The following is a 15315-nucleotide window of genomic DNA, read 5'->3' as shown; positions in this document are numbered from 1 at the left end:
TGACAGGAAGAAGCTCCATATGTACTACAGAAGAAGAAAATGGTGGCCGACTTTTTATTATAAACCTTGATATCCAAAAGAAATACATTCATGGGGTCTTTGTGATTGCTTATTTAATTCAATAAACACTTTTTGATAAAGGTGTTTAGTAGTTTATGTTATAAAAAAACAGTTTCTAAAAAAAATGTTTGGAGTACTTCGTACTAGCTTATGCATGTCAAGATCCTATAAGTTGATACGTTTAAAAAAAAATGTTTTTGTATTAGTTTATACTAGTTTATAGTCATTTCATAATTGATTTAGGTGAATAAGTTGTAAGCATTTGAAAGATAAGAAACATGTAAATTTTCAAAAACTCATTTTTGAGTGTTTTGAAAAGCTATTTCTAAAATCACTTATCCATTCGCAAACACTTTTTAGACTTTTTGACTTTTTAAAAAGTCAATAAGCCCTTCAATCCCCTTTTTTAATAGGTCAAATTATTACTTTAACCCTATAACAAGATAGGGGGACATAGAAGTACACTAGTAAGTTTAATCCAAAAAAACATCCTCATGATCAAACACTGTTCAAAGTACAAATAATGGTCTAAAAGCAAACCTTTACAAACAGCTACATATACCATAATCAAATAAAGAAAAAAAAAAAAACAAATGATATACTTCTCAATTCTCATATTAAAATTTACCTCAGTACCAAAGAAGAGCCAACAGAAAAAGAAGACCAATTATCAGAATTGGTGAAGCTGCAGAAAAACCTGTTTCATGATGGTGACCTCTCTGCTGATGGCCACCATGTGCATGATTATGATGATGATGATGATGATGGCCGCCATAGTTAAAACCATGAACACCACCACCATTTCCATACATCTGAGGACCAGTAAAAGCATGCATTTGAACATTAAAAAAAGATGGAATCAAACCACCAAATGAGAAAGTGAAGTTTCCAAAACTTGCAGTCATTGCAGGCCCAAAACCACCCATTAATCCAAACCCATGTTGAGGGAATGCGTTTCTGTCCGGTGGAGGGGCGGTTTCCGGTCGCTGACCTGGCGGCCGATGTGGAATCTCGACACCTGGAACTGATTTTGACCTTGGGTCTGTTGAGTTTTTGCCTCTTCCATATAACGGTACTAGCTTTTCTTCTTGAATTAGGGCTTTACAAACTGGGCATTCTTGTGAATGTGAATGAATGTGAAGCCATTTGTAAAGGCATGGCCAGCAAAAGAGGTGACCACATAAAGTCACGATAGGATCTTGAGCTAAATCAAAGCATATGTTGCATTCAAAGTTTCCTGGATCGCCATTGTTAGGGTTTGAACAAGATGGGGATTGGGGTGACCTGTTTGGCACTTCCCCAAACCCAGTAGACATCTCTCTCAAAACAAATGCTCAATTTCCTGTAGTAAGCCCACCGATTAATTATCAAACACTAAACAAAAAGAAAGAAGAAAGCTAAACAAAATATCATAAGAACTCATGAAGCGTTAATGGTAACATAGGCTTGCAGACAACCAAATCGAAGTAGCTAAACTTTTTTACATCGTCGATCCAACAATTGCAACGATAAATCAAAATCCAGCTGATCGATTAAACTACATGAAAAAGTAAAACCCTAAAGTACATCAAACATCAATCAAACATAACTTGGACCTTCTAGGGTTTCGGGAGCAGAAAATTCAATCAAAAATGGTTCATTACTTATTACGAATTCGGAAAAACTAAACAAGAAGGTGAATTTATGAAAAATTGGTTCGATTCGTGGAAGAAACAACACAAACATCAATCAAGATCAGGAAAAGATCATAAAACTACAGAGGATCGGGGAAATAACTCACCGTATAGATCTTCGGAGAAATACAGCGACCAGAGAACGCGATGCACCCTGAAATCAATATTCGTTGCTTGAGGTGTAGAATCGGAGGAAGATTCCAAGTTGCATGCGATGGTTGTTAAAGACTTCGTTCCTGTTTAGCATTTTAAAATCGTTGAATCTGATAGAGTTTGGTTTGTTGAAATCTCTGGAAGATTCTCGTGTCATGCAATGTTCGCTGCAGTGCTTAGCTACTGGATCGGCCTATCTGTTTTTGGATTTGGGCTTAACCCAACTACAGATCATGTAATCTAATATTCTCATTTGATTTAATAAATAGAATTTAATGTCATAAAATAAAAACTGTTATAATCACAATAAAAAAATAAAAAAATAAAAAAAAAAGACCACGTAATGTCGGAAAGTATTGAAAATTGAGTTATTTTTTAGTATTTATCAATTTGAACGTATTTGGCAAAATTAGCTGGATAACGGATGGTTGGTAACTGAAAGTTGTATCTTTTATTTGTTATATGAGTGTTTGGAAAAACAGCCGAAACTTTTAAAATATGTAAAATTACATAAAATGACAAATTGTTTATAAATGATAACTATATAAAATTATAAATATATATATTTAAGGGTATGTATGGAAATTGATTTTAAAAGCTAGATTTGGAACGTTTTATTTAGATTAAAAACTAAAAATATGTACTACCAAACAAAGTTTTTTGTATAAATCGAACGTTTTGTCAAAAACTTAAAAGCTAGAAGATCCCAAACATTCTTTGTCAAACACGCCTTTGACTATCATTTTTTTCCTAGTTGTCAAAATCGCGATCCTGATCGTAGGATCGTACGATCCTACGATTCTAGGTATGAAAAACGATCCGGATCGTAAAAGGATCGTATTTGGGGTAGGATCGCAGGTAAGATCGTAAGATCGTAGGATCGAGATCCGATCCGATCCTACCTTCCTTTGATTTTTTTTTTTTCTTTTTTTTTTTTGCAAATGAATTTTTTTTACCACTTTATGCATTTTATCTTTTACCAATCTACCATTTATCATTTTTTATTGTGACTTATGACTAATATTTTGAAGTTTTTATAACTTTTGAATGAAAAACTAAATGTTTGAAATAGTTTTCATGATTAAATATTATAAATTAAAATTATATTCTATTTTGTGGGATCTTAGGATCTCGATCCCGATCTTGCAAACCCAAAATCGATCCTAGGTAGGATCCCGATCTTGACAACCTTGATTTTTTTAAATCAGGTAGTTTGGATTAAATTAGTTTTGTTTGAGATAGATTTATGGTCCATCATGTAATACTTGCATTTGTGGTCTAGATGTTTTATGAGAGCTATTTTGAAAAAATAAATCAAATTGAAATGAAATAAATAATACAAGGTCTTTTTAGAGAGTAAAAAAGTTGAGGTTTGATTCATAGAAAAACCCAATATATAGGGTGTTTTATGTTATTAATTTTTTTTACAAAATGAAAGAATCAAATGTAAGAAATAAGAGGGCATGCATATATGTCTAAATTCGTGTACTTCAAATATAATTGTTATTTAATAAGTGAACATACTTTAGACTATAATAACTAATAATATTTCCAGGCTTTATTGGTGTGATATGTTTCTCCATGCATTGCTTCTTGTTTCTTTAACAAACATCCACTAATTCTTTTGCCAATTTCAAGGAAAGCATGTATATCGTGAGTCTACTTTCATCTATTTAACAGCAAAAGCGCCTTTATTACATCACCAAGAGTTGCAAAATAAATGGATGCGTGTAAGACTTCAAACGCAGACTCCGATGGTGGATTAAAGAACTATCATTTGACTTTTCAAAGGGCCATAAGGGGTTTTGTATGCTTGGCTGTTTATCTTTCGACTGCCTTTGTATTTATCGTTTTTTTAGGCACTCCTGCTGCAGTTTTTCCCCGATTTTTCAGCATACATTATAGCAGAAAGGCATTGTCTTTCTTTTATGGGATTTGGCTATCTTTATGGCCATTCTTATTTGAAAAGATCAACAAAACTAAAGTTGTTTTCTCTGGAGAAACTGTTCCAGAAAAGGAACGTGTTCTTGTTATTGCTAACCACAAAACGGAAGTTGATTGGATGTATCTTTGGGATCTTGCATTGAGAAAGGGATCCATAAGTTGCATCAGATATGTACTTAAAAGCAGCTTGTTGAAATTACCTTTATTTGGTTGGGCATTGCATATTTTGGAGTATATTTCAGTTGAAAGAAAATGGGAAGTTGATGAAAGTAACATGCAAAAGATGTTGTCAACTTTTACAAATCATTCAGATCCATTGTGGCTTGCTGTTTTTCCCGAAGGAACTGATTTCACGTAATGCATATATATTAGATATCCTTTTTGTTTTTTTTTTATTATTATTATTGCATAGTTTAAAGCATGTAAAGTTATATTTATACGTATTTGAATTACTATGTTTTCTATTTGATAAACAGAGAGCAAAAATGCACAAAAAGCCAAAAATTTGCTGCTGAAAATGGGTTGCCTATTCTCAAGAATGTGTTGCTTCCTAAAACAAGAGGTTTTCATGCTTGTTTGGAAATCTTGAGGGGGTCTTTGGATGCAGGTTCTACATTCTCTATAACTTTTATAAAATACCTTATACATATCTCATAAAGTCCATAATTTATATCATCAATGCTTATTATTCATTTGGTTATCACTAACATATATATCTTCCAAATTGCGACCTTTTCCCAATTGGCTAATAAAATTTTGATCTACTTTCTCTTGCAAATACTATCATTATATATATATATATATATATATATATATATATATATATATATATATATATATATATATATATATATATGTTCAAGTTCATTTGAGACCATTCTAATTTTGTGAGACCGTGAGACCAAATCTAAAAATAATTTTAAAATGCAAAATAAATGGAAAAATCCAAAAATTCTTTTTTTAAATATTATTTTCGGAACTTGAATTAACAAAAAAGATAAATAAATAAATAAAATAAAAAAATCCGTTTTTTTTTTTTTGAAAAATACGTGAAATATTCTAAATATAATATTACACTGACATATTCTAAAAAATAATTTTAAAATGCAAAATAAATGGAAAAATCAAAAAATTCTTTTTTTAAATATTATTTTCGGAACTTGAATTAACAAAAAAAAATAAAAAATAAATAAATAAAATAAATAAAAAAATCCGTTTTTTTTTTTAAAAATACGTGAAATATTCTAAATAGAATATTACACTGATATATTCTAAAAAATAATTTTAAAATTCAAAATAAATGGAAAAATCAAAAAATTCTTTTTTTAAATATTATTTTCGGAACTTGAACTGACTAAAAAAAATAAAAATAAAAATCTATTTTTTTTTAAAAATACGTGAAATATTCTAAATAGAATATTATACTATACATATTCTAAAAATAATTTTAAAATGCAAAATAAATGGAAAAATCAAAAAATTCTTTTTTTAAATATTATTTTCGGAACTTGAATTAACTAAAAAAATTAAAAAAAAATAAAAAAATAAAAAAATACGTCTCACGGTCTCACAAAATTAGGCCGTCTCACATGAACCTAACCCTCTCTCTCTCTCTCTCTCTCTATATATATATATATATATATATATATATATATATATATATATATATATATATATATATATATATATATATTGTGTTCTCACATTCTTATTATAATTTCAGTATATGACGTGACGATAGCGTACAAAAACCGGTGTCCCACCTTCTTGGACAACGTTTTTGGAGTAGAACCATCTGAAGTTCATATCCATGTCCGACGCATCCCCCTAGACGATATCCCGACTTCACAAAAGGAGTCCAATGCATGGCTATTACAGTCATTTCAACTCAAAGACCAATTACTATCCGATTTCATTACACGTGGTCATTTTGAAAACGAAGGAACCGAACAAGAGCTCTCAACAATAAAATGTGTGATAAATTGCATAATTGTTATAGGGACTACTTGTTTGTTTACATATCTTACATTTTTCTCATCATTTTGGTTCAAAATATACATTGGTGTAACATGTGCATACCTTACTTTTGCTACGACTTCTGGCTTTCGTCCTTCTCCGGTTAGTGAATATGTGAAATTGTTTGCATATGGAAAGAAGTTGATTTAAGGAAATCCATCAATTAAGTTTTTACATGTTAAAACTTATATATTGTTTTTGGTTGGTGAATTCAACTGCTTTTAGTCGATTCGATTTTTATAGTTCTTTTTTATTGGATAGTGATTCGTACAAAATAATTTTTTTTGTATATAATAATTTATGTTTTATAGATTTGTACAATACCATATTTTAAAATATATATTGTTATGTACCGAAAAAAATTGGTGTATACAAATAAATTCAATTTTTTATTTCGTGGGTTTTAAATCTTTTAAATTATAGAAATTAAATGTATTACATAAGACGTCTAATGAAATATGTAATCTTGATTTGATTGAAATTGACAGCTTATTGAAATCGAAATGGTCAAAAGAAACAAATTTCGTGTTTTCAAACACTATATTTATACTTGGTACTTTTTTATAACAAAAACCGGAAAAAGTCAAACCCTTATATAAATTGTTTTTATTACAATCATCTATCAACACTTACAAAGAAACAATTTTATTCGTAAAAGAATACACACTTTCATCATCAAGATATCTACTATGCACACCATTTTTTGGGAATTAACTATTGGCATTTGGCAAGTTGTCAACCTACATATTTTAATGAATAAAAAAAGTATTGATTTTTCTATTATCACCTACAAGTCATTTTTCAACTTTATATTTTTGGACGATTTTTATTTGATATTACAAATTTGATCCAAACTTTAAATTTTGTAATACGAACAAAAAAAAATCTACAACTTTGTCCAAAAATTTGTATTTGTATGACTTTTTGTACAACTTTTTATATAAAAAATTATGACTTTTTTACAACCTTTTTCAACTTATTTACAGATATTTTAAAATCTTTTAAAACTTGTTTACAAGATTTTTTTTATATATTATATACTTTTTCCATTTTATACAAGTTGAGACTCATAGGACCAACCAATAAAAAATTGAAATCTATAGAATCACTCTATTATGAATATGGACAAAAACTAGTAAAGTACTATCTCCGCTTTGAGGAGACCGAAGATTCGTAACCATGAAAGTGTAGGGAGCAAACTTATAAATATATGAAAGTCAAGACTCATGTAGTCAAAGTGTAAAACCCAAAAAGTATATGTTTGAAACCCAAAAACTATAAGGACCAAAACTACAAATATAAAAAACCATTGTGCCGATATGAAACCTAAAAATAACAAAAGATACCACCATTATGGTCCAATATTATAATAAGACTCGAGGGACTTTGGTGAACTTTCAGAATATTTAGAGAGAACAAGTACAAATAATGAGGATTACAAAAAGATAAAGTATACAACAAGATAACGTTTTTCAACTTTTAAAATGTTAATATTGTTTTTGAGAAAATGAATTATTCCCAATGCCTTTAAGTTACTAACAAATTAAATTCTATCACATCTAAGACTAAATTATTAAACTCTGTTAATATGGTTTGGTCAAAAATTGATGTTTTGAATTTATATATAATAAGCAACATAAACACTAGTCAACAAATCTTCATAACCTTGCATTTCTTTTTTATCTTTCCTTTTAATCCATACATTCCTCTTCTTCCAAAAGGATTTCATCAATAAAAAGGACCCCCACCCCAAAAAATCCAAATAATTCTTGGGTTAGAGAAAAAAAAAAAAAAAAACAAACCCCTAAATCTAAAGCCATCAACACTTCGTGCCATGACATTTCCCTACAATTATACAGTTAAAAGTAAACCTCCCGAAAACACAATTAACCTCGGGTTAAAAAAAAAAAAAAAAAAAAAAAAAAAAAAAAAATTAACACTGCCTATGATTTACAAAGATCCCTCCCTTAAAAGGAATCAATATCATTAACACAAAAGATTTTACTTCAAAACCATGAATCCATTTCTTCACCCCAACCCGTACACAATCCTTCACCTTCACCTTCATCACTAAAAAGAGTTTGATCCGAGCAATCCAACGACGCCCCACACGCCAAATTATACGCTTGGCATGCCGAATGACACACTCTCAATCTGTTATCACCGTCTTTTTCACATTTCTGTATTGATATCTGTAAATACAGAAAGAACGACTTAATACAGAAACCCAGTCAAAGTCCTAACATTTTTCACAAATGGTCCCTCGTTTATAAGAAATAACACGCTTACCCAACAAGCTAATCTTTTAGCAGCTTTATCGCAGTTTCTCCCTCGAAAAATATTAAGAATTTTTCTAGCACCGGTTGGATACAATCGATGATAATTTGGCATCACCACCACTTCTTCAAGCTGCTGCAATATGCTGGATTCACTTGGTGCACAATGTTGCCCTTCTGCATCATTTATCAACACATCTTTACAAATCGACAGACTTTCTAGAACCTTTGAAGTGTTTCTACATGTGTAACCCGCGTAATCGGAACATCGGAATTCGCAAACACCGTTGTCACACACCCCACCATGAAGACTACATTGTTCATCACAAACAGCTGCATAATAAAATTTTCATTTCAAGTCCCTCATCTTTAAAATGTTCAAAACAGTCCCTTTAATTGAACAGAAACTCACCGGTTGAGCAATCGATCCCAGTGTATCCGTTTTTGCATTCGCAAATACCGTTTTTCAGGCACTTCCCGTTTCCACTACAATTGGTTGGGCAGGATCCTGAAAAAGTACATTTGTTTTATATAAAGAAATAAAAAATTTTAAAATTAAAAGGTTTAAAAAGGGAAAATAAAATGTTACGTTTGCTACAATCATGGCCATTGAACCCGATAAAACAGTGACATTTTCCATCAATGCAGTCACCATTGGAGTTACATGAATTCAGGCACTGCCCGGATGTCAAAATAGGGTTTATGCTACAGAGTTCATGATATGCCGGGCAGATAAGTTCACCTACAAAAAAAAAAATACACTATTGTGCTAAATAAAAGGTCTAAATCACAGAAAAATTATGTCAATAATCATATTATATGAATAACAAAAAAAATTACCATTAAAACCAGGAAACTGAATGGGTCCACCAGCTTCAGGACAAGTTCTCCAAATGCCATCAACAGCAACCTGAAAACAGACATCGATTTATGGATTTCAATAGAAGAAACTTATTTAACATATTGTTTATTCTTATCATTTATCCAGAAAAATAAAAGATTTTTAAGTTATTCTTTAAGCACCTCTAATGTGTTATTTGTACATCTTCGTTGATAACAACCGTTTCCTTGTGTCATAGAGCCTCTTACAAATCCATTCCTCACTAACGAAGAAGCCATACACCTTCACAAAATAGAAATTAAATTATAATCATAAATTTTTCCTTATAAAACATTATAATTAAAAAAAAAAATTCTACCCAATTATTATTATATAACATTATAACGTTACCTTGAGTTACTTCCACGCACTTCACCCAACATTCTATCAGGCTCCCTTGCACTATTAGTGTCTATACACGAACCATCAGAATAAGCTACAAAATAAGTGCAATAATCAGCCAATGACGACTGCCCACCTGTCATCAATAATCATAAAAAAAAAAAAGTCAAAATCATTTTTAACTTTATAAAAAGTAAAAACACTTGTTATGATAATACTCATTAATTACTCACCTTTGTTAGGTTGAGGAAAATAACGGGCCCACAGAGGAAGATCACCACTATAATTTACAATTGGGCAATAACCCTCAGCTTCACGGTTATATGTACACCCTGTTAACTGTGTTGTGTTGCAATGGTAGGGCCCGTTCCATAGGTTACAAGGGGAAGTTAAAAACTCGGTTCCTTGGTTATGTCCCCAATCAAGATGATCTGCCATGCTGTAATTTGCTTCATACCAACCACTATCTTCTAATAGAGCCAATGTCATTTTTGAAACTACTGATCTTGTATCAACTGAACCAGTCATGATCTCGTTCATCAGAAGTCTCTTTTCCCAATGAGATCCTGATTCAGACAAAAAGTTAGGGAAATCAGAAATGATGTTTCTTTTTGAGTTAATGAGCTTAATGGGTTAAGCACTTGTTTAGATACCTGAAGTCCCACGGCCTCCACCATCTTCTAGCTCGAGTCCGGTGAAATTCTCGGAGAATGCCTGCCAACAAAAGTTTTTTTATATAGTTCATTCATTTGACTTATTTATCCCAAAAAAAAAATATTTTTTTTTACAAAAGTAAAAGAAGGGGGAAATGTACCCCGTAATGATAGCGTGAATGCATGACAACGCGTGGGAGCACGACACGTGTCACTGTCCTTCCAAGTTTTTCATCCGTTACAGTTTCGGTAACCTGAAAATATTTTGAACGAGAAAACCAATGATCAATTTAACATGTTTCGGATTTTAAAAATATAAAAAGTTTTGGAATTTAACAATTCACCTGAGTTCGCCTCCGTTTTCTCTCGTCTCTAAAATGTGTAAAGGCGTGAGGGTCGAATCCAAGAACATGCATCACCTGCAAATCCAAACTTATTAGAAACACTTTTTATAAAAAGCTCACATATTTTTAAATTTTCTACAAAAAAAAATAATAATAATAAAAAGAAACCAAACTCACTTCATGTATGAGTGTAGCGGAAAGTAGTGTTTCGGCTTCTGCGGTCAAGTGGCGAGGGGCAACATTCACATGCCCTGTTCAAACAGACTTAATCTGGTAAGCTATATATGGTTGTTTCTTTTTTACTTAATACAGAAAGAATAAAGGAGACTCTTTACCCATTGGGTTATAACTTTATATGCTTTTTCACTCTTATTTACTTTTTCCTTTCATTTCCCAAGTTTTTTTTTGTCTTTTTCTTGAGTATACTTTTTTAAACATCATTTATTCAGACAACACTTTGTATTACCTGCAATTGCACGACCCCATTGATCACGTTCACATGCTACGGCCCATGCCAGTGTATTGCCAGATGTCGGTCTTGTGGTCACCAAAAGAACTAAATCAGCATCCGCAACACCCTCTGTCAAGATTTAAAAAAAAAAAAAAAAAAAAAAAAATGTCATCTTTTTAAATCATGAGAAAGATTGGTCAAATGTGAAACTTTGACCAAGTTTTACCTTCAACATATTCACGAGGGAGTTGAACACCACCATCTTGACCACATGCAGAGTAACCACTTAACCGCAAGTTTCCTCTTACAGGCTCAACAGCTAAAGCTCTTCTAAACCAATCTGCTGTCTGCCCTAAAGCCTGATCAACATGAAATATGAAAAAGACGATTATACCCTTACCATAATAACATACGAACAACACAAAGCCCAAGAAGGAAAATGTGAATTTGAAAAATACCCTTCGAAGGCGATGCCTTTTATCCTCCCCTGCTATATCATCTGAAGTGCAATTATACCAGCAATCTCCATAAATTGGTGGATCATTTTGAGGATTACAAGAGGGTGTACCCAAATTAGAAGCTGCAGGGGGTTCACCTAACTGAAAGAAAAAAAAAAAAATAATCAAGAAATTTATATTAAAAAAAAAGTGAATAAATTTCAAGATTCTTGTTTGATTAAACTCACTTTCACTATATCCCCAACTTTTCTGCAGTCTCTAGCAGGTGAGTGACCCACAGCATCATAGTTTAAATAAATTCGGATAGGTTGCTTTGCATTCTTGGGCAAAATTGAAACTTTTTGAATTTCCAATAATGCCCTTCCTGTGTGGTGAAGAGGTTCTGAGGTATCAGGAGCTTGATAAACCTGTGGAGTGACTGAATAAACTTTGTTTCCTGGTTTCTTTCTTCTTTGTTCAATTATTTCATCATGAATACAAGAATGTGATGCAACATTTTCAGCACCCGTTTCTGGCTCTCTCCACTGCAATTCTTTATCGTTGTATTTTGCTTGAATGATGTCCAAAAATACCAGGAGTAGCAGAATCTGAGATGTACAACAAAAAATCGATCAATTATTGTAGTTTAAAGAAACATAAAAAGGATGTGAAGTACGAAATTTGGATTTTCTAAAACTGTAAATTTTCTATTTTTTGATTTAGATAAACACCCAGATCTCTAAAGCGTACAACGACGATAGCCCATCATGAATTCACTTGAAGCATCTCAAATTTAAACTCTAATGACCGGATTTAGCAAACCCTAATTTTCGTTTATAAAGAAGTAGTCGTACAAACATAAGAAAAATTAAATTGAAACAGTAAAAGAGTATATTACAGACAAAATAGTAATTAAAGACCATGAAAGCTTCGATTTTTTTAACCAAAAACTGCTGAGGTGAGAAAGGGCGTGAACAGTTCCATTGAAGATTTTGAAAGCTTCAATCTTTCGAATACAAAAAATTTGGATAAATAAATAAAACCCTAAAATTTCCACTGATAACAGTACTGAAAAGACAAATTAACTCCAAAAGACGAAAAAACATGATTGAGATTTTACCTGTAGAAGTAATAGCTCAGTCCAACATTTTCGTCTGGAAAAAACAGCACATCTACTATTACCATTACTCCTACAACGAATCTTGAACTCCATTAAATGTGTTGAATCTTCTCCGGCGAAGTAACCGGCACCATCAAATCGCAGCTAACAATGATTCCCAGATCGGCGACCCCACCGTCAATAAAACTCCCAATCTTTCTCGCATTATTCTCGAAGAAACAAAATGGGTTTCGGATATGAACTGCTCTTACGATTTAGACAACATAACAAACTCGAAATACTATATTACACAACGACTGAATGGCGTTAAATTCGCGGAGCTGTAAAAAGTGGACTAATTCTTGTTTCTTCTTCGGTCGCCGGCTTGTAGAAACAATCGATTTTGGACCAAATCAAACAGTGTCTTCGTAATTAAGGAGTTAATGTTGTTCTTTATAAAGGGCAGCTGTGTGTTGGGTTTTCGATGAGAGAGAGGAGTGTAGGATTCTTTAAGGAGGAGGAAGAAATGGAGATGATGGTAAAAGGCGAGTGGGTGTGGGTGTGGGTGTGGGTGGAGCAGATTTTTTTTTTCTTTTTTTCGTTTTGATAAATTTATTTCGTCATGATTATATGTGTATAAATTATTAATTTATTATCAAATTGGCAGAAGTAATCCAACACGGTTTGTATATATATTTGTTGTATTTATACATTAAAGTGTCATTACGCGTGATCTTATCTATGTAGATCCTACAATATATTTGCTATCCTATGTCTTTGAATAGTTCTTTTGGAAAAGATATCTACAAAAGGTATTTAATATACAATCTTAATTTAGATTACAATTTATGTTATTTAAGAGAAAATTACTCTTTCAAAACAAAATCAAATGTATTCCTTTTAATAATTAGATGAAAATACACATTTATTTTGTAATTATGAGCATTGTGATTTTGAAATGCCTCAATTATAGTCTTCCAGTTCTAAATGTTATGTTGCTCATATGTTTCATATTATTTCGTAATTTGGTATTGAAATCTCTTATGGATTTTGAAAGGTCGATAGAACAATTTTTCCAACAAATGGCATCAAATCAAGTTTATGATTATTTTGAACTTAAATATTGAGTTTTTCTTTTCGTAGGTTTGTTCGAACATTTCACAATCATCAAATCTTTGATAGTCGATAAACGTATATTCCGCAATGTGTATGTCATTATATTGGTTGATTTTTTTACAAAATTTAGAACATGCTATATATAGTTTTCGAATCTTTGATAATCGGTGAACATATATTCCGCAATACGTATGTCATTATTTTGGTTAATTTGTTTACACAATGACAGAACATGCTATATATGTTATATATAGTGGGTATGTAAAATCAAATGTTTTTTGGGTTTTTCATTCGGTGGTATATGAATTTCAATTTTTGCAATGCTTGATTTCAGTATATTTTTAGATTTATAGCATTATTTCATTTGAAGCATGTCATGTGTAGTGGATATATGAAATAGAATTTGTTTTATGTTTTAGATTTATTTTGTAATTGTTGAATATTTACTATAGATGCTTTGTCTATTTCGCAATGCATATATTCATAGTTAGATCAATATTTTGTTCAACATTAGTACATGTGGTACATAGGTTAATACACTTTGGTTTAAGGTTGAGTAAAGGTGTTTTGCAATATGTGAATCTTTCTCAATCCTCGATGTCAATTTCGTAATGCATGATCTTTTTGTATATGTTTAGATTTTAATTGTAACGCCCTAGTTTTCCGAATAAAATTTTATTTTTAAATTGGAATAAACAATCATTTTCATATAACTATATTCAAGAAAAAATCATTTGTTCATAAACCATAATAAAAAATCAGAGTTATAATGATAAGCATCGCAAAATCTCAAATCATAGAATTGATGATGTGTTGTCTTCCCACGATCCGATGAAGTATTTAAAAAACTTTTAATCCACAACTATAAGAACAAAGCTTAGTGGGTTCCCTAAATACCATATATATACAAGCATACAACCAAGGCTCTCTGCACAAAGATCGGTATGCCTAACAAGCATCTAGTATTTAGACTCACAACACTTAAGTTGGTATTGTAATCAATTCCTAAATATGAGTATCTAGACTCACAACACTTAAGTTGGTCTTATCATCAACTCCCAGGCATGAGTATCTAGACTCACAACACTGAAGTTGATCTTATCATCAACTCCTAGATAAACATACGAACATATCATATAGCAAATAAATCACACAGCAAATTAACCATTCTACACAGACAAACATAACCTGACAGTACCTACATCCTAGCATACAAGGACATATACTATAACATGTAGTATAGTGAGAAAACTCACATGGCTATACAACAGAACTCAACAGCAACCTCAACAATAGAAACAGCTAACAAAAGCTACCCAATGTCAAACCAATATCAAGTCTATAACATTATGTTTCCTGCCATTTATGGGTCGTGGGCCGGAAGTCGATTGTGTCAAGGCTTTGATCCTTAAGGAGGTAAAGTTTAGTCCTTATGAAAGGAGGTAATGATGATGAAAACCCTAATATTTGGGCTTAGGCTAGTACATTGAGCGTACTAGGCATGGCTGATCAAAGGTTTAACCTGGTACGCTGGGCATATTAGGAGTACGGTTGGTATACGTAAGCTTGATGAAAACCCTAATATTTGGGTCTTGGACTCTATTTAAAGACCTTAAATCTTTTCAAACCCTTATTACCTTCAGCATCCATCCTTTCTAACCCTAATTTTGAAACCCTAGCCCCATTTGTGAGATCCTTGAGTTATTGGTGCTTTGGAGTGTTCTTGGTGCATCTTTGAGAAGAAGGAGCCCATTGAAGAAGTGTTGGTTGCATTGGAGCTTATAGATCTAGAAATTGTTCACCTTGATCTTTCTTTTTGAGGTATAAAGCTTGAATCTTGATGATGCATGTGTTACATCTAGCTAGTTTTG

General features: G+C 31.7%; 3 protein-coding genes across 3 annotated transcripts; 1 reads left to right on the top strand and 2 right to left on the bottom strand.

Moving 5' to 3' along the window:
• Positions 1 to 532: 532 nt before the first annotated feature.
• Positions 533 to 2041, bottom strand: LOC145017299 (uncharacterized). Its single transcript, XM_078975379.1, has 2 exons — positions 1841 to 2041; positions 533 to 1402 (listed from the first exon to the last, which is right to left on the bottom strand). The coding sequence occupies exon 2, from the start codon at positions 1374 to 1376 to the stop codon at positions 690 to 692; it is 687 nt and encodes a 228-aa protein (XP_078831505.1). The 5' UTR covers positions 1377 to 1402; positions 1841 to 2041; the 3' UTR covers positions 533 to 689.
• A 1551-nt stretch (positions 2042 to 3592) lies between these two features.
• On the top strand, positions 3593 to 6102 carry LOC145048388 (putative 1-acyl-sn-glycerol-3-phosphate acyltransferase 5). The gene is made up of 3 exons (XM_078996857.1): positions 3593 to 4184; positions 4307 to 4437; positions 5554 to 6102. The coding sequence occupies exons 1-3, from the start codon at positions 3607 to 3609 to the stop codon at positions 5994 to 5996; spliced, it is 1152 nt and encodes a 383-aa protein (XP_078852983.1). The 5' UTR covers positions 3593 to 3606; the 3' UTR covers positions 5997 to 6102.
• A 1388-nt stretch (positions 6103 to 7490) lies between these two features.
• On the bottom strand, positions 7491 to 12911 carry LOC145017196 (metalloendopeptidase / zinc ion binding protein). The gene is made up of 17 exons (XM_078975292.1): positions 12350 to 12911; positions 11478 to 11837; positions 11251 to 11391; positions 11019 to 11151; positions 10808 to 10921; positions 10519 to 10592; positions 10342 to 10416; positions 10159 to 10251; positions 9998 to 10058; positions 9578 to 9910; positions 9354 to 9480; positions 9146 to 9245; positions 8963 to 9032; positions 8712 to 8864; positions 8535 to 8630; positions 8136 to 8455; positions 7491 to 8038 (listed from the first exon to the last, which is right to left on the bottom strand). The coding sequence occupies exons 1-17, from the start codon at positions 12440 to 12442 to the stop codon at positions 7853 to 7855; spliced, it is 2529 nt and encodes an 842-aa protein (XP_078831418.1). The 5' UTR covers positions 12443 to 12911; the 3' UTR covers positions 7491 to 7852.
• Between the last annotated feature and the right edge of the window lie 2404 nt (positions 12912 to 15315).

Source organism: Lactuca saligna, chromosome 1, assembly GCF_052625555.1.
Source record: "Lactuca saligna cultivar CGN05327 chromosome 1, ASM5262555v1, whole genome shotgun sequence".
Classification (NCBI taxonomy): domain Eukaryota; kingdom Viridiplantae; phylum Streptophyta; class Magnoliopsida; order Asterales; family Asteraceae; genus Lactuca; species Lactuca saligna.
This window is presented reverse-complemented; position numbering and strand designations above follow the sequence as displayed.